The sequence below is a fragment of the Macaca mulatta genome, chromosome 1, assembly GCF_049350105.2.
Source record: "Macaca mulatta isolate MMU2019108-1 chromosome 1, T2T-MMU8v2.0, whole genome shotgun sequence".
NCBI lineage: Eukaryota > Metazoa > Chordata > Mammalia > Primates > Cercopithecidae > Macaca > Macaca mulatta.
In genome coordinates this window covers 5851018-5877555 of record NC_133406.1, presented here as the reverse complement: position 1 = coordinate 5877555, position 26538 = coordinate 5851018, and the positions used below count along the sequence as shown (strand labels likewise).

General features: G+C 38.2%; 1 protein-coding gene across 18 annotated transcripts in view; it reads left to right on the top strand.

Moving 5' to 3' along the window:
- SDCCAG8 (SHH signaling and ciliogenesis regulator SDCCAG8) overlaps window positions 1–26538 on the top strand; it is a 249512-nt gene that overhangs the window by 15851 nt on the left and 207123 nt on the right. For 14 of the 18 annotated variants that reach the window (XR_013415966.1, XR_013415967.1, XR_013415968.1 and 11 more), the window contains exons 4-6: window positions 952–1065; window positions 11708–11833; window positions 18959–19087. Coding sequence is in view for 12 of the 18 variants with exons in the window: in XM_077998215.1 (XP_077854341.1) it covers window positions 952–1065; window positions 11708–11833; window positions 18959–19087 (369 nt within the window). In the remaining 6 variants the exon portion in view is untranslated. The remainder of the gene's footprint in view (window positions 1–951; window positions 1066–11707; window positions 11834–18958; window positions 19088–26538) is intronic. The other 4 variants (XM_077998216.1, XM_077998214.1, XM_077998211.1 and 1 more) reach the window with 1 other exon arrangement.

Here is a 26538-nt window from a genome sequence, read left to right as displayed (position 1 = left end):
CTCAGCATTACTGAATGGAATGTTGTTTTTCCAATTTGTTAAAATCGTTCATTCCAAGCCAGTTATACTACTGCTACCCCAGCATTTTTCCATTCACTATATGTGCTTTTTATAACCACTTTCACCATCCATCTTAAAAAACAAAATGATATTCACGTCCGTGAATCTTGTGTATTTGTGGAATTTATAGGATAGAGAAGCAAGTATTTGTGTTAGTCCATTCTCGTGTTGCTATAAATAAATACCTGAGGCTGGGTCATTTATTTGAAAAAGAGGTTTAATCAGCTCATGGTTCTGCAGGCTGTATAGGAAGTGTGGGACTGGCATCTCATTCTGGTGAGGGCCTCAGGATTCTGCAGGCTGTATGGGAAGTGTGGGACTGGCATCTCATTCTGGTGAGGGCCTCAGGAGACTTTCAGCCGTGGTGGAAGGTGGAAGGGGAGAAGGGCTCTGCAGGCTGTATGGGAAGTGTGGGACTGGCATCTCATTCTAGTGAGGGCCTCAGGAAACTTTCAGTCATGGTGGAAGGTAGAAGGGGAACAGGCTTTTCATGTGGTGAGAGCCAGAGCAAGAAGTGAGGAGAGGTGTCACATTCTTTTAAACAACCAGATCTCACCAAAACTCAGAGCAAGAACTCATTATCATGAGGATAGCACCAGCACCGAGGTATTCATCCATTCATCATGACCTAAACACCTCCCACCAGGCCCCACCTCCAATGCTGGGGGCTGCATTTCAACATGAGGTTTGTGGGGGATAAGCATCCGAACTATATCAAGACTGTAAGCTACATTGCGATCAATTATATGTTTATATCACATCAATGCACAATTGAGTATGGAGAAGGTAACAACTGATTCTTTGCTAAATCCAAACATGCTTAATTTTGCTTTTTAAAAATTATATATGTATGTATGTATGTATTTATTTATTTATTTATTTTTGTCATAGAGGTCATTAGAACATGAGGAAACCAATATGCCTACTATGCACAACCTTGTTCCTATTATTAATGACCAGTCTCAATATATTCATCATTTAGAGGCAGAAGTTAAGTTCTGCAAGGTAAGTTTCTCATTAAGAATTTAAAACTAAATAAATTAAAGCTTATATTAACTATACATTGTATACAAATTTGCTACTATAAATCTTCATGTTTGTAGCAAGGCAATGACAATTGCTATTCTTACATGATTGAGAGACTGATGTGTCACAAGAGCTTGTCAGACTTGGGAATGATGCTCTTGACCATACCATTTCTGATTGCTTGATTTCGCAGTAGTTCATTACTATGTCTAATGATTTCATAATATGCTCTCATATTTCAGAAGTTTTCCTTCTCACCCCACTTGCTGTAACCCAGCAAATGGCAAATGCTTTGGAATACAAATAGCAATCATTCTCCCGCACTTGTCAACCTGTTGGGGCAGGGGTACAATAATCAGGGATTCTAAACTGGCAAGACCAGTGCTTCTCCACTGTCAGTATTAGGCTCTTACTTTGACTTTGAATGAGAATGGTTCATAGGGTACTGACAGTAGTGATCAAGAAACCAAACACATCATATATAGCTTGTGACACTAGAGGGTTATATGCTCAACTGTGTGCAGTTTACTAATGTCATTAATGCTAATAGAGCCTTTTCATCTCCCCAAAGTATGTCGTGTTTTACTTCTTTTCTTTCTCTCCCTCTTTCTTTCTTTCTAGTTTCAGTGTATTAGATTGTACAATATTTTTATAGGAATTACTGATATCTCTTGTATCATGTTTTTACATATAGTGTATGATATTATGTATTATATTGTTGACATTTTAGGATGATGCAAGGCCAGTATGTAACTTAAGGAGGCTTTAGATGTTTCACTCTCCTGATTTTACCAGGGAATTTCTGATCTTAACATGTAATTTCCTGTTCTTGGAGGACACAGTCATTAATATACAGGTGGTCTTGGATTACCAGTAAAGCTGAAATAATATCCTAGGAACTATTTCATTAACAAGACTCTATTAATCCCTAAGATGTTGTGGATAAAACTTGAAAGATATAAAGCAGAATGTATTTACCATCTACTTGAGAAGACAGAACTATTCCCTATTAACACCATAAGCAGCACATTAGAGAATATAGTATAGGCCTTTACTTCTTGGTATAAGCTATAATTATAATAAGAGAAGAAAGTTAGGAAAAGCTAATGTCTTTGGGAATGTTTTTATGGGAGAGAGAGATCTTGAACCGGTCTTTTTTTTTTTCAATTTTTAAAATTTTACTTTATGCTCTAGGGTACATGTGCAAAACGTGCAGGTTTGTTACATATGTATACATGTGCCATGTTGGTGTGCTGCACCCATTAACTCGTCATTTACATTAGGTATATCTCCTAATGCTATCCCTCCCCTCACCCCCCACCCCACAACAGGCCCCGGTGTGTGATGTTCCCCTTCCTGTGTCCAAGAGTTCTCATTGTTCTCCATATCCTCATTAGCATTTGGTGTTGTCAGTGTTTTAGAGTTTAGCTGTTCTAATAGATGTGTAGTGGAACTTCATTGCTGTTTTAGTTTCAATTTCCTGATCACAAATGACGCTGAGCATCTTTTCATGTGCCTATATTCCACCTATATCACATCTTTGAGTGAGGTGTCTGTTCAGGTCGTTCACCCATTTTTAAAATCAGGTTGTTCGTTTTTTTATTGTTGAGTTTTAACAATTCTTGTTGTATTTTGGATGCCAATCCTTTATCAGATATGTCTTTTTCAAGTATTTTCTCCCAGTCTTTGACTTGGCATTTACTTCTCTTAACAGTGTCTTTCAATGAGCAGAAATTTTTAATTTTAATGAAGTTTAACTTACCAATTTTTTCTTTCATAGATTGTACTTTTAACTTTGCATTTAAAAATTTATTACCAAATCCAAGTTCACTATATTTTCTCCTTTCTTCTTCTAGGTATTTTATAATTGCTTATTTTACATTTAGATCATGTTTGAAGGACAGTTGTCCATATTTTGGGGTCTGTTTCTGGGCTATCCTGTTCCATTGATTTACTTGTCAATTCTTTTGCCAGTATCACTCTATCTTGATTACTGTAGCTTTATATTAAGTCTTGAAGTTGGGTAATCTCAGGACTCCAATTTTATTCTTCTTCAATATTGTGATGAGTATTCTGGGACTTTTTTGTCTCCCTGTAAACTTTAGAATCAGTTTGTTGATATCCACAAAATAGGATTTGGATTGGAATTGTGTTGGATCTATTGATCAAGTTGGGAATAACTGGCATTTTGATACTATTGAATATTCCTATCCATGAACATGGAATATCTCTATTTACTTAGATCTTCTTTGATTACTTTAATCAGTGTTATGGTTTTCCTCAAATAGATCTTCTACAAATTTTGTGAGATTTATACCTATTTTATTTTATTTTATTTTATTTTTGAGACACAGTCTCGCTCTGTCATCCAGGCTGGAGTGCAATGGTGCAGTCTCGGCTCACTACAACCTCTGCCTCCTGGGTTCAAACAATTCTTCTGCCTCAGCCTCCTGAGTAGCTGGGACTACAGGCATGCGCCACCACACCTGGCTAATTTTTGTTATTTAGTAGAGATGGGGTTTCACTACGTTGGCCAGGTTGGTCTCGAACTCCTGACCTCATGTTCCACCCGCCTCGGCCTCCTAAAGTGCTGGGATTACAGGCATGAGGAACTGTGCCCAGCTACCTATTTCATTTTTTAGTGTAAATGGTATTATGTATTTAATTTCAAATTCCAATGATTTATTGCTAATATAGAAGAAAACAATTGACTTTGTGTATTGACCTTGTATTCTGCAACCTTGGTCTAAGTCACTTATTAGTTCCAGCATTTTTTGTTGATTCTTTGGGATTTTCCTCATCAACAAGCATATTATCTGCAAACAAAGACAGTGTTATTTTCTCCTTTCCAATATGTTTAGATTTTGTGTTTTTTACATTTTTCATTTATTTTTCTTAATTAATTGTTTTGAGATAGGGTCTTGCTCTGTTGTACAGGCTGGAGTGCAGTGGCATGATCATGGCTCACTGTAGCCTTGACATCCTGGGCTCAAGTGATCCTCCTACCCCAGCCTCCCTGGTGGCTGGGACCACAGATGCACACCATCATGCTTGGCTATTGTTTTATTATTATTACTTTTTGTAGAGTTGAGGTCTCATCATGTTGCTCAGGCTGGTCTTGAACTCCTGGGCTCAAACAGTCCTGCTACGTAGGCTTCCCAAGGTGTTGAGATTATAGGCTTTAGTAAATGTGCCCAGCCAGATTTTATTTTTTTAATTGTCTTATTGCATTAGCTAAGACTTTTGGAATGATGTTGAATGGTTGTGAGAGGGGCCATCTTTACCTTGTTCTTGATCTTAGTGGGAAACTGCTTTCTTACCATAAGGTATGTTAGCTATAGGTTATTTGTAGATGTTCTTTATCAAGTTAAGAGTGTTTCCCTCTATTCCTAGTTACTGAGAGTATAGATGCCTCTCGACTTACAATGGGATTGTGTCCTGATAAACTCATTGTAAATTGAAAACGCATTTAATATACTATAGAATATTGGTTGTTTACGCCTGTGATTGCACGGCTAACTGGGAGCTACAGCTCACTGCCACTGCTGCTGCCCAGCATCATGAGAGAATATTATACTGCATATTGCTAGCTTGGGAAAATATCAAAATTTGAAACTTGAATTATGGTTTCTACTGAATGCATATTGCTTTTGCAGCATAATAAAGTCAAAAAAATCATAAGTCAAACCATCGCAACTGAGGGACCATCTGTGTTTATCATAGATGGCTGCCGCATTTTGTCAAATGCTTTTCCTGCATCTACGGTTAAAATTATGATTTTTCTTCTCTACATTGTTGATGTGACATTAACTGATCCTCAAATGTCGAACCAATGTTGTGTAATTAGAATAAATCTTACTTTATCCTGGTGTAGAATTCTTTTTTACATTGTTGGATTTGATTTGCCAGTATTTTGTTGAGGATTTTTTCATCTACGTTCATTAGAGATATCGATCTGTAATTTTCCACTTGTTTTCACTTGGTTTGGGTATTAGGTTAATGCTGGCCTCATAAAATAAGTTAGCAAATACTTCCTCTTGAATTTTATGAAATACGTTATAGATAATTGGTATAATTTCTTTCTTAAATATTTGGTACAATTCACTAGTGAACTTATCTGGACCTGGTGCTTTCTGTTTTGAAAGGTTGCTAATTGTTGATTTAATTTTCTTGATAAATATAGGTTTATTCAGATTATTCTTCCCTCTGTGAGTTTTCATGGATTGTGTCTTATAAAGAATTGGTGCGTTTCATCTAGGTGACTAAATTCATGATCATGGAGTTGTTCATGGTATTTCTTTGTTATCCTGTTTTTTAAACATTTCTTTATTATCCTTTTAATGTTCATGGGATCAGTAGTGATAGCCCCGTTTTCACTTCTGATCTTAGTACATGATAGAATCTAATTGGTATTTTCTCTTTTTTTTTCTTAGTTAACTTGTATAGAGTCTTATCAATTTTATTCATCTTTTCAAAGACCCAACTTTTGATTTTGTTGTTTTTCTCTAGTGATTTTCTATTTTTAATTTCATTCTTTCACTCTGATTTTTACTATATGTTCTTTTCTGCTTACTCTGGAATTAATTTGCTGTTGGTTTTCCAACTTCTAAAGTAGAAGCTTAGATTATTTATTTGAAGTCTTTCTTCTTTTCTAATTTTTTTGCACTCCTTTTGCTGCATCCTTTTAATAAGTACATAGCTTTTTATCAGTTGTATTTTAATTTTTACTTAGTTGAAAATATTTCTAAATGGATTTTGATACGTCTTGGATTCATGTGTGTCATTTAGAAGAGTGTTGTGTCATCGTCAGGTATTTGGGGAGTTTCGCAGCTGTCGTTCTGTTACTGATTTCTGGTTTAATTCCATTGTTGTCTGACCGCATACTTTCCGATTCCTTTAAATTCGTGAAGGTTTCTACATTGTAGTCTGCCCGGGTGAATGTTCTGTGTGAGCCTGAAGAAAACATGTGTACTGCTGGTCTTGAATGAAGTAGTCTGTAAATGTCACTTAGATCCAGTTGATTGATGCTGGTGTTCATTTCCATTGTGTCCTTTGTGATTTTTATCATTTCTGACAGGGGATGTTGAAATTTCCAACTGTAATAGTGGATTCATCTGTTTTCCTTTGCCTCATACATTTTGATACCCTTTTATTAAGCACGTATGCATTAAGACTTGTTACATCTTCTTGGTGAATTGACCTCTTTATCATTATGTAATGTACCTCTGTATCCCTGATCATTTTCATTGGTCTGAAATCTGCTTTGTCTAAAATTAATATTGCTACTCCAACTTTCTATTGATTAGTGTTAACATGATATGTTTTTTTCATTCATTTATTTTTAATCTATCTGTGTCTTTGTATTTATAGTTGGCTTCTTTTTTTGTTTTGAGGTTTTTTTTTTTTTTGGTTAGAGATGGGGTCTCACTATATTGCTCAGGCTGGTCTTGAACTCCTGGGCTCAAGGGATCCTCCAACCTCAGCCTCCCAAGTAATGGGATTACAGATGTGAGCCACCTTGCCCGGCTATTATAGGCTTCTTGTAGACAACATATAGTTTGTTGTTCTTCTTTTTTTTTTTTTTCGAGACGGAGTCTCGCTCTGTCGCCCAGGCTGGAGTGCAGTGGCGCGATCTCAGCTCACTGCAAGCTCCGCCTCCCGGGTTCACGCCATTCTCCTGCCTCAGCCTCCCGAGTAGCTGGGACTACAGGCGCCCACAACCGCGCCCGGCTAATTTTTTGTATTTTTAGTAGAGACGGGGTTTCACCGTGGTCTCGATCTCCTGACCTTGTGATCCGCCCGCCTCGGCCTCCCAAAGTGCTGGGATTACAGGTGTGAGCCACCGCGCCCGGCCTGTTCTTCTTTTTTTAACCACTCTGACAGTCTCTATCTTTTACTTGGTATATTCAGACCATTATATTTAAAGATATTATTGTTATGATTGGATCAATGTATAACATATTTGTTACTATTATTTTCATTGTCTTTATTTTTTGTTTCTTTAAAAAATTTTCACACTTTTTCTGTCTTCTCTGGCTTTTTTTTTTTTTTAAAGAGATAGAGCCTTGCCCTGTTACCTAGGCAATGATGTAACCAAAGCTCACTATAGCCTAGAACTCTTGGGCTCAAGCAGTCCTCCCACCTCCTCCCTGCCGAGTAGCTTGGACTACAGACTTGCGCCACTATGGCTGGCTAATTTTTATGTTTTTTGCAGAGATGGAGTCTCACTATGTTGCCCAGGCTGGTGTCAAACTCCTGGCCTCAAGTGATCTTCCCACCTCAGCCTTCCAAAGTGCTGCACTTACCAGGTGTGAGCCACTGCACCTGTCCCTTCTGTAACTTTGATTGAGCATTTTATATGATTGCATATTATTTTTTATATTTGGAGACAGAGTCTCTCTCAGTTGCCCAGACTGCAGTGCAGTGACACCATCTTGGCCCACTGCAACCTCTGCCTCTTGGGTTCAATCAATTCTTGTGCCTCAGCCTTCCTAGTAGCTAGGACTACAGGCGTGAGCCACCACAACCAGCTAATTTTTGCATGATTGCATTTTTCTCCTGTCTTAACATATCAGTTGATCAACTGTACTTCTTCGTCTTTTTTTTTTCTTTACTGGTTGCCTTAGAGTTTGCAGTAAATATTTATAACTAACTTTACTTTCAAGTAACCCTGTGCCACTTCTTGAATAGTACAAATTCCTTATGACAGAATTCCCAAGCCCTCTCTCATCCTTTATAATATTTCTGTCATTAATTTCAGTTATCTATAAACTACAATTACTACAAACACTATTGCAATTATGATGTTGAACACAAAGTGTCATCTGTCAAATAAATTAATAAGAAAATATTTTCTATCCACTTACTCCTATTTTAATACTCTTTTTTTCTTTATGTAGATGGCAGTTTCTCACCTTATCATCTTTTCTCCTTTCTGAAGAACTTTTTTAACGTTTCTTGTGAGGCATATATGCTAGCAATAAATTCCATCAATTCTTGTTGGTCTAAGAAAATATTTTTCTTTCTCTTTTGAAAGTTAATCTTGCTGAATCCAGAATTCTAGGTTGGTGTTTTTTTTTTTTTTTTTAAACACTTTAAATATTAGATTCATTTTATTCTCTTCCTGTTTGCATGGCTTCTGAAAAGTATTCCCAGGTAATTCTTATCCTTCCTTCTTTATAGGTAAGGTTTTTGTTTTTTTGTTTGTTTGATTTTTGTTTTATTATTATTATTATTTGAGACTGAGTCTCGCACTGTCACACAGGCTGGAGTATAGTGGCGAGGTCTTGGCTCGCTGCAATCTCGGCCTCCCGAGTTCAAGCAATTCTCATGCCTCAGCCTCCTGAATAGCTGGGATTACAGGTGCCCACCACCATGCCTGGCTAATTTTTGTATTTTTAGTAGAGACAGGGTTTCACCATGTTAGCCAGGCTGGTCTTGAACTCCTGACGCTCATGTGATCTGCCTGCCTCGGCCTCCCAAGGCATACATTCCCTGTATGCTGGGAACACAGGCATGAACCACCGCGCCCAGCCTGATTTTGGGGTTTTGTTTGTTTGTTTGTTTACTTTAGCTTATTTTAAGATTTTTCTCTTTGTCTTTGATTTTCTGCAGTATGAATATGATATTCTTCAGTGTATTTTGTGGTGGTATTTATCCTGCTTGGTGTTCTGTGAGCTTCCTAGATCTGTGGTTTGGTGCCTGTCATTAATTCAGGAAATTTTTCAGTCATTATTGACTGAAATATTTCTTCTTTTCCTTTTTTGTGTTCCTGTGGTATGTATGTATTTATTACACCATTTGTAATTGTACTGTAGTTCTCATATAATTTTTCTGTCTTCAGTTTTTTTCCTTATTGCATTTCTTTTTTGGAAATTCTTATTCACAATTCTTAAAGTTTACTAATGCATTCCTCAGCTACGTCCAATCTACTGATGAGCCTTTCAAAGGCATTCTTCATGTCTGTTAATAGTTTTTTTATTTTGAGCATTTTCTTTTCATCTTTTTCATAGAGTTTCCATCTCTCCACTTATATTACTCTGCTGTTCTTGCATATAGTCTATTTTCTCTATTAGAGACCTTAGCATAGTAACCATAATTATTTTATTTATTTATTTATTTATTTATTTATTTAGAGGCTCAAGTGCAGTGGCGTGATCTCGGCTCACTGCAACCTCTGCCTCCTGGGTTCAAGCGATTCTCCTGCCTCAGCCTCCCAAGTAGCTGGGATTACATGCATGCACCGCCACCCCTGGCGAATTTTTTTTGCATTGTTAGTAGAGGTGGGGTTTCACTATGATGGTCAGGCTGGTCTTGAACACCTTGGTCAGGTGATCCTCCCACTTGGCCTCCTAAAGTGCTTGGGATTACAGGCGTGAGCCACCGTGCCTGGCCTTAATTGTAATTATTTTAAATTCCTGGTCTGATAATTTTAACATCTCTGCTTTATCTGAGACTGTTTCTGATGCTTGTTAAATCCTTTCAAACTGTGTTTCAGTCTTTTAGCATGTCTTGTAATTGTTTGATGAATGCTGGCCATGACATATTTGGTAAAAGGAACTGAGATAAGTAGGCCTTTAGCATGAGCTTTTATGTTTATCTGGCTAGAAGCTAGGCTGTGTTTGCTGTCACTATACATGTCAGAGGCTGAAATTTCCTTCCATGTCCTGGTCTTGTCTCTTCTGTTGTCTCTTCATTACCCTAGTGAATTCTTCCTAAATATAGTCTGAGATATGCAGTTCTTTCTGTTGAATTTCTCTGTTAGTATACAGGAGCCCTAGTGATGTGGTCGTTAGATGTGGGAGTAGAGGGAAGCGTTCAATAGGCCTATGACTAGATCTGAGTCTTTTAATAAGCCTTTGCCTTGGGCTGTGACATTCACAAGTGCTTCTCAGTCTCCCCTGCCCTTTAAGGTAGACGGGAAGGCTAGAGGAAGCTGGAGGCCCCTTCTCCCACACTGAATGCAAGAGGGGGCTGGAGCTGGATTTCTTTATTTAGGCCAGTTAGGTGACGGCAGCCCCCCAGTCAGTTCGGCTCCGGTAAAGTCGTTTCCCTCGAGTCAGGCCTGTGACAAGGAACACAACGTGCTGAGCATATTTCAAACTGGCTGCTTTTCTTCTTTCTTTAGGTTGCATAAGGGGATTTTTCTCTAGTTTTTACTGTGAAAATCTGGCACTGTCCTGGAGATAAAACTGGGGAAGCAGGGCAGTCCTCCTATGACTGGGTCTTCCTGGAATTTATTTATTTATTTATTTTGAGATGGAGTCTTGCTCTGTCACCCAGGCTGGAGGGCAGTGGCGTGATCTCGGCTCGCTGAAACCTCGACCTCCCAGGATCAAGCCATTCTCCTGCCTCAGCCTCCGAGTGGCTGGGACTACAGGCGCCGCCACCACACCCGGCTAGTTTTTGTATTTTTAGTAGAGATGGGGTTTCATCATATTGGCCAGGCTGGTCTTGAACCCCTGACCTTGTACTCCGCCCACCTTGGCCTCCGAAAGTGCTGGGATTACAGCCCTAAGCCACTGCGCCCAGCCCGGAATTTTTAACTCTCAAACTTGTTGACACTGAGCTTCCAGCAAGTCATCAATTACAGTTTAGATTTTCTACCTCCTGCAGAGGTTTCTGATTTCCTCCTGTAAATTCTGTGTCTCAGCGACCACTCGTCTCGTCAATTTTGGGGCAGCAGTTTTCCCTGTGACTTCAATTATCTGATGAATCTAAGAAGAGTTGTTGATTTCCAGTTTGTTCAACGTTTTTCCTGTTGTGAAGATGGGAGTGAGCTGTTCCAAGCTCATTACATTCCAGACTGAAAAATGAAAGTCCATAATATTTTTTTAATTTCAGCTTTTAGTATAGCTTTGGGTTTAAAAATAATAATAATTGAGGGGAATTTTCACATGTTGTACAATAGCTTGTGATTACACTAGTAATGAATATTAGGTTACGTATTATATGATTGATATATTGATGTTATTGAATTGTTTTTCCAGCGACTGAGGTCCACTCAATAGCTATTCTAATTATTGTTGACCTGTAATTTCTTATGTTACATCCTGTAATTTTAATTGTTATTGATTTGTTAATTCTTTACATTACATCCTGTGAGGCCAAGGAAATACTCTTTCAGAATTCTCCATGAAATGTTTTACTATAATTCTCTCCTATCTGGCTACCATTTCATAGGTAATCATCACGCCTGTCTATGCGTTTCTGTCTCAGAGCCTCCCTCTATTTAATCTTCCATCAGTTTTTAACAAGTTGATGGTATTTGATCATTAGTCATAATATGTCTTAACTCATTTTTCAGAGTCTACTTCTTTAAAATCTCTTGGATAACTCTTTTAATTAAGACTTTTCTTTGAGCCTTGATTCCTTGGAGAAAAGGAAATTGTCAGAAACGACACACTTTTGTGATATGCCACCAGCAGGCCCATTACTATATACCTTAGCCTTCTCTTTGGTATCTAGCTAATATTTAGGTTGCCTTGTTTGTCTAAATATAATTATATTTCAGGAAAAGGAGAACATAAGTCTTCCATACTTTATATCATGCTGGTCCTCTAATCAACAAATAAAAACACTGCTTAATAATGCTTAATGTATTTGATGTTGCTTATTATAGGAGGAACTCTCTGGATTGAAAAATAAAATACAAGCAGTTGTGCTTGAAAATGAAAGCCTCCAGCAAGAGCTGAAATCTCAAAGACAGGAGGAGACACTAAGGGAACAAACACTTCTGGATGCATCTGTGAGCATTCTTTTAAAAAATCATACATTTTATTTAGTGTGAATATTCCCTTCTGCCCTCTCTCCCCGCCTTCTTACCTGCTTAGTTTTTCTCCTTGAAGTGTGGCCAAAGTACTATGTTAGTATTTGTTTGAGACCTCAAATACCAGATTTCACTGTGGTAGAATGAATTCTCAAGTGAAATGATCTTGTAATATTTGCTATGGTTTCCTGAGCGTACCATTTCTGCCTTACCATATGGAAAGAGCAGGTCTGAAAGCAGGAAACGTGTTATACAGGAAGGACTTTGCTGAGTCTAGAAACCATTCAGAACCTTAGCTTAGATTTGTGCTGGATTTCTCTAAATTGTCCTTGATATCTGAAATCTGAGAAGCCTAATTAGCAGCATGATATAGCAGAAAGAACATTGGCCTTAGGGTCCAAGAATCAAAATGTTAGTCTTCCCATTGTCCCTAAGAAGGCTGGTGTTTAGCAAGTAATTTTAGAAGGCTTTACATAGCTTAATCCCGTATGTCCTTTATTTCTTTATTGTTATTTTGAGAAGATTCACATATACCAGGAGTTTTCAATGCAAATTCCTGGACTCCAGGCCCTGTGAGTCTGATTCACTTGGTCTGGTTGGCCCCTGGGAATCTAAACTTTTATCAAGTTGCCTAAGTGATTCTAATGTCAGTGGCCCAGAGTTTGAAGAACGTTGGGTCAGATTATCCCTATAATTCTGTGACAGAGAATTATTGTGGTGACTTTTAAATGGTGCTTAAACCACTTTCTTATGGCTTATCAGAGTACTTTTGTCTTAAACTTTTTAAAACTGTTTTTCTGTAAGATATAGTCACAGCTGCTTCTGCTTTTTGAGACAAATGCAACTTTCCACGCGGAAGTTTTCATGCTTGCCTATTCCAGCTTCACTTTGCAGTTTACTTTGGTGGTTTGGACTTTGTCGTCATTAGTAAATCAGCTGTTAAGAAAACATGAAAGTCTTGATGTTTGACTGAGATATCCTCTAATTTTCGTTTTTGAAGTCTTTTTTTTTTTTTTTTAACCTGAATTGATAGCTTGTTTTTAATCCTGGAGTTGTATATGTTAGAGTCTGCTATTGAGAAGTATAGGAGTATATTAACTCTGATAAATGAAGTGGGCTAATTAGTATTTCAGTTTAATTTTCTGCAGTTGCATTTAAGTTTGTGATCAATTCTCTTCTCCTCACTATATAACTTTTTCCTGAAGATTTATATAATTATTAATGGTAAAAATTCCATCTTAGTTGCTTATTATTTTAATGTCAATTTGAAGAAGATATCACCATATATGAAATATTTAGAAGTAGCTTATTTTAAAAATATTCATTTGCTTTTCTTCCAAATATGTAGTCACTTAGCAAGCAGTGATTCAATTATTCATAGTCTTCAGTATTTATATAACGGCCAAGAAGTGGAAGAAAGGGAAGTGAAGTGAGAAAGGAAATTAGGCAGACGAGTGAATCAGAGGGCAAGAGAAATGAGTAATGCAAAAGGGGAAGGAAATGATGGTAAGAGCACACATGCCTTGCTGCATGAGCAAAGAAAATGTGCTAAACAAAACTACAGTCAGAATCATAGGAAGGATAAGGTTTTAGAGAGGTTTTGTTGTTTTTTTAAACATTCATGTGAGCTAAATGTAATGCAGATATTGAAATGATTACTGCAGATATGCCAGATGACCTTGATATCTATTTTAATGTTAGTCTCCTGTTATTTGTTGTTGTCGAATTGTTACCCCCACATTTTACCTGAGTAAGTGAATTGAAACATTTCAAGGCCAGATACAGCGTCTTATGCATGCAATTTCAGCAGTTTGGAAGGATGATCATGTGAGTGGATGGATCACTTGAGCCCAAGAGTTCCAGACCAGCCTGGGCAACATAGTGAGATTCCATCTCTCCAAAAAATAAAAAAAATAAAAAAAATTGCCAAGCATGCTGGTGCACACCTGTGGTCCCAGCTACTTTGGAGACTGAGGTCAAAGGATCCCAGGAGGTCAAGGCTGCAGTGAGCCCTGATCACGCCACTGCACCCCAGCCTTGGCAACAGTGAGTGAGACCTTGCCTCAATAAAAACAAGATGAACAAAAAACAAGACATTTCAGCAACACGTGCATTGTGCTGTGGCAGAAGTTATAACATGAATAAAAGTGTTTAGGATATCTTAAATATAAAAAAAGTCAAGAAATACCTTCTTTTGGGGGGATGGGGTTTTTGTAATGAGTCAATTAAAATATTGATGCTAAATCTTCCCTTGCTGTATTTAAATTTGCTGATTTCACCATAGATTTTCAGTGTTTCATAATGCCTTTTAAAAAAGATAATTGAAACATTTATATGGTTTATTAGTCAGGGTTCTCTCAAAGGACAGAACTAATAGGATAGATATGTATAAAGGGGAGTTTACTAAGTAGTATTAACTCACATAATCACAAAGTCCCACAATAGGCCGTCTGCAAGCTGAGGAGCAAGGGAAGCCAGTCCGAGTCTCCAAGCTGAAGAACCTGGAGTCTGATGTACAAGGACAGGAAGCATCCAGCACGGGAGAAAGATGTAGGCTGGGAGGCTAAGCCAGTCTAGCCTTTTCACGTTTTTCTGCCTGCTTTGTATTTGCTGGCAGCTGATTAGATGGTGCTCACCCAGATTAAGGGTGGGTCTGCCTTCCCCAGCCCACTGACTCAAATGTTAATCTCCTTTGGCAGCACCCTCACAGACATACCCAGGATCTATCCTTTGCATCCTTCAATCCAATTAAGTTGACAGTCAGTATTAACCATCACATACAGTAATAACTAACGTTTATTGATGACTACATGGTTATGATGTGCCAGGCACTGCATCAAACACTTTATTTACATTATATTACTTCAGATTTGCGATAGCCACACAAGGCGGGTGTTATTATCTCTGTTTTCAGAGGCGTAAATTAAGGTACACAACTGTTAAGTAACCTAAGTAATTGGCCTAATGTCACAGAGCTAGATAATGGCAAAGCAGGGACTCAAACCCAGGACTGTCTAAATCTCTAAATACACCCAGTAGAACCTTACATTATACGGCTTTTCTGCGTAAATTAGGAAGAGCTCGTCGACAGTGAACCAAACCATCTTTGTTTGCAGAGGATAGAAGTTTTCCCTGGCAGAAAAGAGAAGAACCTCCTTTTTATTGTCTCCTGCTTGTAGCCCTGGACCTGGATGGTAGCCTGCAAGACTTTCAACTTTTGGTCTAGTTTTTGACCTAGAAGTTAAAGAAGCAAGCCATTCAAAGTATATTTCATTGCTGTCCTGATTTTTCATCACTTTCCCTTCTCATAAAATATTTCCTCATGGAAAGCTTTTCTCTAGAGTTCACAAAATCACAATAATACAAAAACAAGTTATTTATTCGACATTTTGTCATGTGTCCTCCTTTAAAGATCTAGGATTTTTTTTTTTAAGGAGAAAATTTCTGGGCCAATTTTTTTTCATGTTTGTTTTCATCCCCTCTCTTACCACCACCCCCCACCCCGTCCAGTTAAGAAATCAAAGGTCTTGAATGATCTTCAGGGATTTAACGTACTTAGATTTAAAAAAAAAAATCTTGGTTAAGGAGCATTCAAGTTTTTTAAAGCTATGTGTGAAAGAACAAAATATCCATTAGACTAGCACTTCTTTCCAAAGAATGATAATATTTTATATCGTAAGTCAGCAATCTGTGGTCTCCATGCTTCCTCCAGTTTCTCCATAGAACATTAGTACCACCCTCCTTCACTGATCTCAAAAACAACTTTAAATGCAATAATATCTTAGGGGATTTGGCCCTGCCTGGAGAATCAAGTGCAGACTCATTCCATGGTGTGGTATACTCTCAAGTCCCTTACTTGATTCTGTAGCTTCATCTTCTGACATTCATCACCTTATATTTTGACCTCTAGTAATGTTGAATTGTCTAAGACCTCCCTGCAGGCACCATGCTCTTCCATACCCCTGTGACATTTGTCGTGAGGTTCTCTCTTCTTAGAATGCCCTTTCCATCTAGCTTACCCTTACTTATCCTTCAACGTATCACACCAGTGTCAATTTTTTTCTAGAAAACCTTCCTTGGATTGCTGGGTGCCCTTAGTATCCCTCCTGTGTTTTGGCAGAGGCCCCTGTGCACACCTTTAGCCTAGCACTCACATTATTATATTGAAAGGACCTGCCTAGCTGTGTGTCTCCCTTATTAAACTGTAAACTCCTTGGAGCTAAGATTGATGTTGCTCATTTTTGTCCTCCAAGCTCTTAGCACAGTGTCTGAACACCGTAGGTGTTACACAAATGTTTGCACTAAACTGAACTTCCAGAAGAATATGAAATAGAATTCAGAGTACTACTTTAGGTGAATGTAGTTTACCACATTCTAGCATGATGTGACACTGCAGTATAGTTCAGTGTTTGGGGACCTGTCCTCTCTTGTGACTACTACCATATCCTTTGGCCCTTAGCAAGTGTTCAATAATTATTTGTTGGATTAAATTAATATAAGTATTTTAATCCTTCTTGTGCACATGAATTCCCCAGATCGTTGGGCTGCTTACTACATTGAATGTTGAGAGGGTGACAGAGGTTGCAACTAACAATGGGTACACTAAATTCAACTCAGGCATGTTTGGTTTGTTTGATAAATTTTGAGCCAGTATTTAATAATGTTTCATATGAAGTACCAGGTATCTGGTAATATGAATTTTCACTCCCACATGGCGATGATTGACTGGAATTGAGTAGCGACTGCTTCCTTGGGATAGTACACCTTTCTGTGGCTTGTCACAGTGCCTACTCTTCTTCCTTTTTGAATCCCTGGCATGCAGGCTGCATGTCAACTCTGTTTATCACTGCACATGCACTGTTTCTTTTTACTAAAGATAAATATTTATCTTTCGGAAAGGCAGAAGATCAGAATAATATAGGACATTGAAGGGAAAAAACTGTTCCTTTTTCTCATAACGCTTCTGACACCAAATGTTTGGGACTGTTGTCTCCTACACCTGGCCATTCTCCATTTCTCTGTCGATACCAACTAGGTGTCCAGTGATTCAATTCAATTCTGACACTCACTACACAGTTAGTATCAGACCCACAGGTAAAGGGCTCAGTCCCACATGACTACCTGCTACTTTAGATACCAACTGCAAATAGTAGGTCTGTTGGTTATCCACAATTCTGTCTGATTTGTTTGTAAATTGGGGGTTCCTACAATAATTTGTGATAATTTTCTATAATGGCTCGCAAAATTCAGGGAAACACTCTACTTGCTATTACTGTTTTATTATTATATAAAGGATATAAATGAACAGCCAATTGAAGAGGCACAGGTCCAGGCTGGTCCCAGGTAGAAGAGCTTCTGTCTGTGGAGTTTGGGTACACCACCCTCTTGGCATGTGGATGCATTCACCAATGCAGAAATTCTCTGAACTTCATCATATAAGATTTTTATGGAGGTTTTATTACATAGGCATGATTGGTTAAATCACTGGCTGTTGGTGATTAAGTCAATCTCCAGTCCTTTCCCCGCTTGAGGTGGGAGAGTGGGGCCACAAGTTCTAATCTTCTAATCATGGACTCCAGCCACCAGTCATCTTAATAGCATACCAAAAGATACTCTTATCACCATGGAGATCCTGTAGTGTAGAAGCATATGCTTTTTCTCTAGATAAGAATCGGTATTCACAACCATATACAACGAAGAGTCACACTTCCAAGAAGAAAGCCAATGTCCCACTTCAGCATCAAATCTAAGACACTGCATTTCGCTTTCTCTGTACCAATGTCATAATTTGTTTGTTAATCTCTTGGTTTTATTTCAAAAACGAAACTATATTTAGAGAGGAAACAAATTCTACCAGCTGCTGTTGGATGCAAAAGATCTTTTTCTTTCTTGAATGGTTTATATTTGGACAGAGAAAGGTACATATTTGAACCATATGTGAATTCAATGTAATGTATTAGCTTTGATTGTGCCAGAGTTCCTAGAGGGCTCCAGAAATCAAAGGATGTGGCTGGTCACCCTAATTTTGGAGACTTGAATGCCTTTGTTCATAGTAGGAATCCAGAACAGAACGTAGCAACTTCTGTTCCTCATGATTTCATATACTCCGTCCATAATCATCTGTCCTAATTCCAGATGCTAGTTTGCTTTACCCTATGGTAGCAAAATCAGTCAGTTTTCATTTTCTCAGGAAGAGAGGAGACTACTGGCAGGAGGAAGTGGAAGGCAGAGTAGAATGATAAAACCATGTGTGTGAAACATGGCTGCTTAGCCCAGTACTAGCAATCGCAATCATTTTGCTCTCTCTCTTCCATGTCTATTAAGTGAGAGTTTGGCTTGGTTGATTTCTAAGATCTTTTCTATGTCTGACAGGGAGTAATCTTATCAAATTATTGAATTAGGCCTATGGTTGTGAATACTCTTTCAGCTGGCATTTTATACCCTAATGTTAGATACTCAGTTTTTATTGGGGAGCATGAATTTGGGTTATGAGGCAAATAAATAGTTGCTCTTAATGCCTGGAAACAGATTGAAATGCAGTGTTATAGATCTTACAACATTTTCCTACAGAGGTTAAAAATATTCAGAGATTCCTGGATTTTAGTCACATGAAGTTTTGTGCTTATGCCTTTTTCTCAATTTTGCACATATAACCAAAGAATAAATGAATGACTCTAAATTAATGACTCTAGAAGGTTTCTAGACATAGTACCTTATTGGATCTTGATGCACATTAGGCTGAAAAAACTAAGCTAAAGTAGAGAGTTTTGTGATTTTCCAACATCAGTTAACTAGTGATCAGCAGCGTAGGGTCTTAAATCTATGTTTTTTGTCTCTAAATGTCATGTCTTTTGATTTAAGATTTTTGGCCATATAGATTATGAAAAAGAAATGTTAAATTAAACAGTGGAACCACTCTATTTCTTATTTATAGTTTGAGAAAGATTGACTCTCCTGGAATTTAATTCTCAATGTCTAAATTTAAGATCAAGATTTCTAATAACGTTTTATTTAAAAAAAAAAAGAATCGGTATTCTATTGGTAAAGTATGCATGTTTATTTAAAGTTGAATTCAGTTGCAATTACTGGCACATTTTGTTTTAGGGAAACGTGCAGAATTCTTGGATTACAACAGGTGAAGATTCTGGGGTGGGTGAAACTGCCAAAAGACCATTTTCCCATGACAATGCAGATATTGGCAAAGCTGCATCTGCTGGTGAGCAGCTAGAACTGGTGAGTATTTGGGTGCTTTTCTCTTATACATCTTTTTTCTTTTTCTCTTTTGTACTTTTTTTTATTCTGGTAAAATATATATAACAAAATTTACTATTATAACCATTTTAAGTGTGCAGTTTATCTGTAATAACTACGTTCATAATGTTAATCTTACCGTTATCTGTTTTCAGAAGTTTTTGATCATCTCAAAAAGAAACTCTGTACCTATTAAATAATATCTCCATTCCCCTCCCTGCCAACCCCTGGTAACCTCTATTCAACTTTCTGTCTTTATAAATTTGCCTATTTCAGATATCTGATATAAGTGGAATTAAACAATACTTGTCTTTTTGTGTCTGGCTTATTTCCCTTAGCATAATATTTTCAAGGTTCTTTTTGTTGTAGCATGTGTCAAAATTTCTTTTCAAGACTGAATAATATTCCATTGTATGTATATTACCAAACTTTATCCATTCATCTATTGACTGACATTGGGGTTGTTTCTTTTGACTGTTATGAATATTTCTTCTGTGAACATTGGCATACAAGTATCTGTTTGAGACCCTGTTTCAACTATTTTAAGGATATACCCAGAAATAGACTTGTTGGATCAAATGGTTATTCTTCATTCTTTTTTCTTTCTGCTCCTCAGACTTGATCATTTTAATTGTCATTTCTTAAAGTTCACCAATTCTTTTTTCTGCCTACTCAAATTTGCTCTTTAACACCTTTAGTAGATTTTTTGTTTCAGTTGTTATACTTCTTAGCTCCACAATTTCTGTTTGGTTTCTTTTTATAATGTGTTTTCCTGATTTTCTTTAGTTGTTTGTCCATGTTTGTCTCTTGGCTTTTTGAGTGTATTTAAGACAGTCATTTAAAAGTCTTTCCCAGTAAGTCTGATGTCTGTGGTTTCTCAAGCATAGTTTCTGTCAGCTTATTCCATTCCTTTGAGTGAGCATGTTTTCCTGTTTCCTTGTATTCCTCGTTATTTTGTTGTTGAAAATTGAGCATTTCACTATCATGTGATTACTCTGGAAATCTTTAACTCCTTCTTTCCTAGGATTTGCTGTCTTATTTTACTATTGAAGGCTGTAGTAGTCCTTTTGTGTTGAGACTTTTTCAAACTATTTTTGCGAAGACTATTCCATGTCATGTGTGATTATTGAAGTCTGCGTTCTATTAGCTCATGTTCAGCTAATGTTTGACAGGGATTTCCTTGAATTCCCAGAGCTGAAAACAAATACCCCCCACTCCCCTCCAAAGGTGGAGGCGAGGTGGGGAGAGAGAGAGAGAACAGCCCACCTCTCCCAGTGTTTTCAGATTGGCTCTGTGCTGGGACATTCTTTTCCCATTTAACCAGGCTTGCTCTGAGCCTAGGGATCAGCCATAGGTGAAAGCTTACGGTCTTCTCAGAATGTTTCCGAGTGTGTATCTTTCCTAGGCATACTGTGACTTTGTAAATTCCCCTGTACACACAGCTGCTTTTGAATGTCCTAATTTCCCAAGGTGTCAAAAACAATTCTATTTTAAGACCAAATAATACTTTTCAATCCTTTGATGTATTTAACAGAACTTTATTCTTCTTTTGGTAACCTGAAGTTTTCTTTGCATTAAATGTGACATGTCAGAGTTGATCAACAATGATGAAAGTGTGAGATTAGCACTGTAAATGGAATGTTCCAGAGGAAGATACAGTGAATCATAGTTCAGGTTCTCGTTATCGTCCACAGATGTTACTAGTTTTCTAAAGGTTCTTTCTGTCCAGTCGCCCTCCCCTGTCTTAGTCCCTAATCCAAGCTTCATTCTACTTGGGAAAGAGTACCCTTCTTCAAAAAAGAAAATTGGAAAGACTAAGTAAATTATATCTTTTTTTCCTTCCCTGAGTAATTTACAGTAGCTATTTAATGCCCGTAGGATAAAGACCAATGTCTCAAGTCATCCACAATTTCTGTCAAACTAACGTTCGAGACTAGTTTCACACTCTTCTCCTGTCTTTTGTTTTTTGTTTCTTTTTGAGATGGAGTCTTGCTCTGTCACCCAGGCTGGAGTGCAGTGGTGCCATCTCAGCTCACCACAACCTCCGCCTCCCGGGTTCAAGCAATTCTTCTGCCTTAGCCTCCAAAGTAGCTGGGACTACAGGCGTGCTCCACCATGCCCGGCTAATTTTTGTATTTTTAGGAAAGAGACAGGGTTTCAATATGTTGGCCAGGCTGGTCTTGAACTCCTGACCTCGTAATCCACCCACCTTGACCTCCCAAAGTGCTGGGCTTACAGGCGTGAGCCACTGCGCCCAGCCTCACTCTTCTCCTGTTACAAATCTTATCTGTAGGCATGCAGACCATTCTCCAGTTGCTACTTCATAAATTTATAATCCACTTTCATTTCTCTTTGAAGAACTGGCTTTGGTTTATGCAGCCCTCCCTCCCCAAAATGTTCCCTTCTTACTCTCTACCTATTGAAATGTTTCCAGCCTTCAGGGTGTAGTTGAAATGCCCTCCCACATTCTGCTTTCCGGAATAGCGTGCCTTCTCTCTTCCCTTTTCTGCATTAGAATTCCTTTCTCTTTCATGCCTCCCCCTAGCACTGTGTTTATGATTGTTGGAGACTCATCTATTTTCTCTGTTTGTGACAAAGGTCCATTTCTGCATTTGTGTGCTCTACGTCACAGATGTTTTTCACTTTTTTCAAGGGTTTCATCCTTGCACTTTTCTTTCTCTTGTATCTTTTCCCTCTCAGTGGTTTATTCTTTTTATTTAATTTAGTGTTTTGAGACGGGGTCTAGCTCTGTCATCCAGGCTGGAGTGCAGTGGTGCAATCTCAGCTCACTGCAACCTCCGTCTCCTGGGTTCAAGCAATTCTCCTGCCTCAGCCACCCGAGTAGCTGAGACTACAGTCATGCGCTACCACACCTGGCTAATTTTTGTATTTTTGGCAGAGATGGGGTTTCGCCATGCTGCCCAATCTAGTCTCAAACTCCCGGCCTCAAGTGATCCACGGTCCTCAGCCTTGCAAACTGCTGGGATTGCAGGTTTGAGCCACCACGCCCGGCCAATGCTTTATTCTTAGCAGAGTGCATTCTTTAATAGCTCCCATAAAGCAAACAAACCCAAAATATATTCTCCTGACCCTACATTCACTTCCAACTATCACCTTTCATCTTTGTTCTCCTTTTCATACCAAAATGTTTCCAAGCAGTTGTCTATGTTTATGTCTCCACTTCTTTCCCTCCCATTCTTGTTTCAGTATGCTTCAGTTGAGTTTCGCCCCCTATAGTCCACCCCAACTGCTCTTCTTCCAGCTATCAGTTCTCATTGCTATAAACCTTGTAGCCGCTCTGTGTAACGTGGACATTGGTTGACTATACCCTCCTCCTTTATATTTTCTAATGACACAATTTAACATAACATTCAGTAAAGTACACAAAACAAAAATTTACAGCTCAATGATTTATCTGTAAATGAACACCTATGTAATTATCACCACTTTATGCTTCCTGCTGGTTACTGCTCCTTCGTGCCTTTAAAGCTAATCACTATCCTGAGTTTTCTGAAAAATACCCAAGTATGCATCCTTAAACATTTTAAGTTCTCTTTTTTCAATGTTATGTAAGTGGAATTGTAGAGTATGTATTCTTTTGTATCTGGCTTCTTCTGTCCACCATTATATTTGTTAGATTCATCCATGTTGTCGCATTGGCTGAACTTTGTTCATTTTCTTTGGTGGGTCTGCTATATGAACATATGACTTTATCCATCCACTGTCAGGGAACATTTGTGTTGTTTCCGGTTTGCAGCTATTGTGAGCAGTGTCGCTATGAACATTCTTTCATCTACTGGTGTGTGTTACACAAATTTAGGCTGCATATGTATGTTGGAGTGGAATTTTTGGTCTCAGGATATGTCTGTGTTCAACTTGAGTAGGTAATGACAACCTTCCAAGGGGGTTTTATCAGTTTACACTTCTACCAGTAGTATATGAGTGATACGTTTGCTCCATGTCCTTACTGACCATATAGTATTGTCGATTTTTCTGGTGAACTTAGAGTGCTGTCTTGTGATTTTCATTTGCATTCCCCTAACTACTAGTGTGATTGAGTATCGTTTCATATATTTATTGTCCATTTGATGCCTCTTTTGTGAGCCACCTATTCAGATATCCTTATTATTTTTTATTGAGGTATGTATCTGACATATTTATTTAGGGAGTTCTTTATATATTCTTGATGCAAGCCCTTTGTCAGTATATGTATTATAAATATATATTCCCACTCTGTGGCTTCGCTCGTAACTCTCTTGATAGTTTGCATGTTGCTTGCTTTGATGGCTAGAACTTCAGCCATTTGTTTTCCTTGATTATGTAGTTGTTTTCTATGTCCTTTTAAAAAGTTTTTTTTCCAACCACAGTCATGAAGATATTCTCCTACATAATCTTCTGGAAATTACAGTTTCTTTTTTTTTTTTTTTTTAAGACGGAGTCTCACTCTGTTGCCCAGGCTGGAGTGCAGTGGTGCGATTTCGGCTCACTGCAACCTCCACCTTCCTGGTTCAGGCAATTCCTCTGTCTCAGCCTCCCGAGTAGCTAGCATTACAGGCACATGCCACCAAGCCCAGCTAATGTTTTTTGTATTTTTAGTAGAGACGGAGTTTCACCATGTTGGCCAGATTGGTCTCGAACTCCTGACCTTAGGCAATCCACCTGCCTTGGCCTCCCAAAGTGCTGGGATTACAGGCATGAGCCACCGTACCCTCCCCTGCCTTTTTTTTTTATTTTTATTTTTTGAGATGAAGTTTCGCTCTTTTTGCCCAGGCTGGAGTGCAATGGCACGATCTCAGCTCACTGCAACCTCCGCCTCCCGGATTCAAACGATTTTCCTGCCTCAGCGTCCCATGTAGCTGGGATTACAGGCACACGCCACCATGCCCAGCTAACTTTGCATTTTTAGTGGAGACTGGGTTTCACCATGTTGGCCGGGCTGGTCTTGAACTCCTGACCTCAAGTGATCCACCCTCCTCGGCCTCCCACAGTGCTGGGATTACAGGTGTGAGCTACTGCTCCTGGCCTACGGTTCCACTTTTTGCATTTAGATCTGCAACCTACCTGGAATTTATTTTTGTATATGGGGTCATAGTTTGTTCTTTTCCTATGTATTTATACGTCCAAGTGCCATTTCTTGGAAAGGTAGTCCTTTGCCTTTACGATAGTACCTTTCTCATAAATAAGTTGTCCATATATATTTGGGTCTGTTACTGGACTGTGTTTTAGTTCATTGTGCTAATACTATACTATCTTGATTGTTAGCCTGATATCTGGCAGACCAAGTCTTCCAACATTGTTCTTTATCCTTTGGCCTTTAGTATTTCCAAATACAGTTCAGAATTGTGAAGTTCCAAAAGTCATTTTGGGATTTTGATTGAGATGACTTTAAATTATAAATTATAGGTCATTTGAGAATTAACGTTTTATGATATTATCTAATCCTTGTAAACTGCATATCACTCCACTTATTTGAGTCATCTTTAATTTTTGTCAATAACCTTTCATAGTCTTCTGAGTAAAGGTTTCATACATCTTTAATTAGAATTATTCCTTTTTATTTTTTATGCTATCATAAATGATACATATTTTCCAAATTTTTATTTTCTAACCCCTCATTGCCAGTATAGAGAAAACACATGAGTTTTATATTTTGATTGAATGTCACTTTCTTTTGACTAGTGTTAGCATGGTATATCTTTTCCCTCCTTTCACTTTTAACTTATTTGTATCTTTATATTTGAATTGGGTTTTTATAGAAAGCATATAGTGGGGTTTTGCTTTTTTATCCAATCTGACAATATTTGCTTTTTTTTTTTTTTTTTTTTTTTCCTGAGGCAGAGTTTCGCTTTTGTTGCCCAGGCTGGAGTGCAGCGGCACAATCTTGGCTCACTGCAACCTCTGCCTCCCGGGTTCAAGCGATTCTCCTGTCTAGCCTCCCAGTTAGCTGGAATTATAGGCACATGCTACCATGCTTGGCTAATTTTTGTATTTTTAGTAGAGACGGGGTTTCATCATATTGGTCAGGCTGGTCTCAAACTCCTAACCTCAGGTGATCCACTTGCCTCGGTCTCCCACAGTGCTGGGATTACAGGTGTGAGTCACTGTGCCTGGCCATATTTGCTTTTTAATTTGGGTATCTACACCACTGACATTTATTGTGATTATTTATACAACTCAGTTTAAACACACCATCTTGCTATTTGGCTTCTTCTTTACCCATCTCTTATTTATTCCTCTTTACCTCTTTTTCTGTCTTCTTTGAATTATTATTATTATTATTATTTGAGACGGAGTCTCACTTTGTTGCCCAGGCTGGGGTGCAATGGCATGGTCTTGGCTCATAGCAACCTCTGCCTCCCAGGTTCAAGCAATTCTCCTGTCTTAGCCTCCTGAGTAGCTAGGACTACAGGCGCTTGCCACCACACCCAGCTAATTTTTGTTTTTTTTTTAGTAGAGATGGGGTTTCACTGTGTTGGCCAGGCTGGTCTTGAACTCTTGACCTCATGATCCACCCACCTCGGCCTGCCAAAGTGCTGGGATTACAGGTGTGAGCCACTGTGCCCAGCCATGAATTAATTATTTTTTATGATTCCCTTTTGCTTTTTTTGTTATTGGTCTGAAAAAAAATCTTTAGTACCAGTATTCACTTGATTGCTCACTTCAGAAACCCGGGATTGTTTTTGGTGTATTTTTCTCCCCTATATCTATTCTGTCATAAAATTCTGTCAGTTTTTCTCTTAAATATCTCTGTACTAAATCCTTTCTTTTTAATTCCTACTGCTTGATTGCTTTTGTTCATGTGCTTATCTCTTACCTATGTATTTGTAATTACTGGTTTCCCTTTCTTCACACTTCAATTATGATTTAAGACTCAATTCTGATAAAAAGTTTTCAGTGGCCCTCCAGTGTTTCTTCTAGGGGGAAAGTACAGGAGACATGTGTACCAAATAAAAGTCTTGATATTTTTATTCTTCTTGTGGCCCACCTTTACCTACTTTACCCATCTCCAACCACCCCTCCACCTCGCATTTTACATTCTAGTGATACTGATCGACTTACTGTTCAAACATATAGCATGGTTCCTTCAGCCTCTGTGCCTTCTGCTCTACTGGAAATTATCCTTCACGACTTAACATTTCCTCTGTGAGGCCTTCTTTACTTCTCTTTGGCTGAATTAGGAGTTCCTGCCTCTCTAAATTTTTCAATTTCCATATACTTCACTAGAGCAATTTATGAACAGTTGACCCTTGAATAATATGGGTTTGTATTGTGTGGGTTCACTTATATGTGTATTTTTTTCAAGAAATATATCAGAAATTTTTTTGAGATTTGTGGCAGTTTGAAAAAACTTGCAGATGAACCATGTAGCCTAGAAATATGAAAAAATTAAGAAAGAGGTATGTCATAAATGAATAAAATATATGTAGCTAATA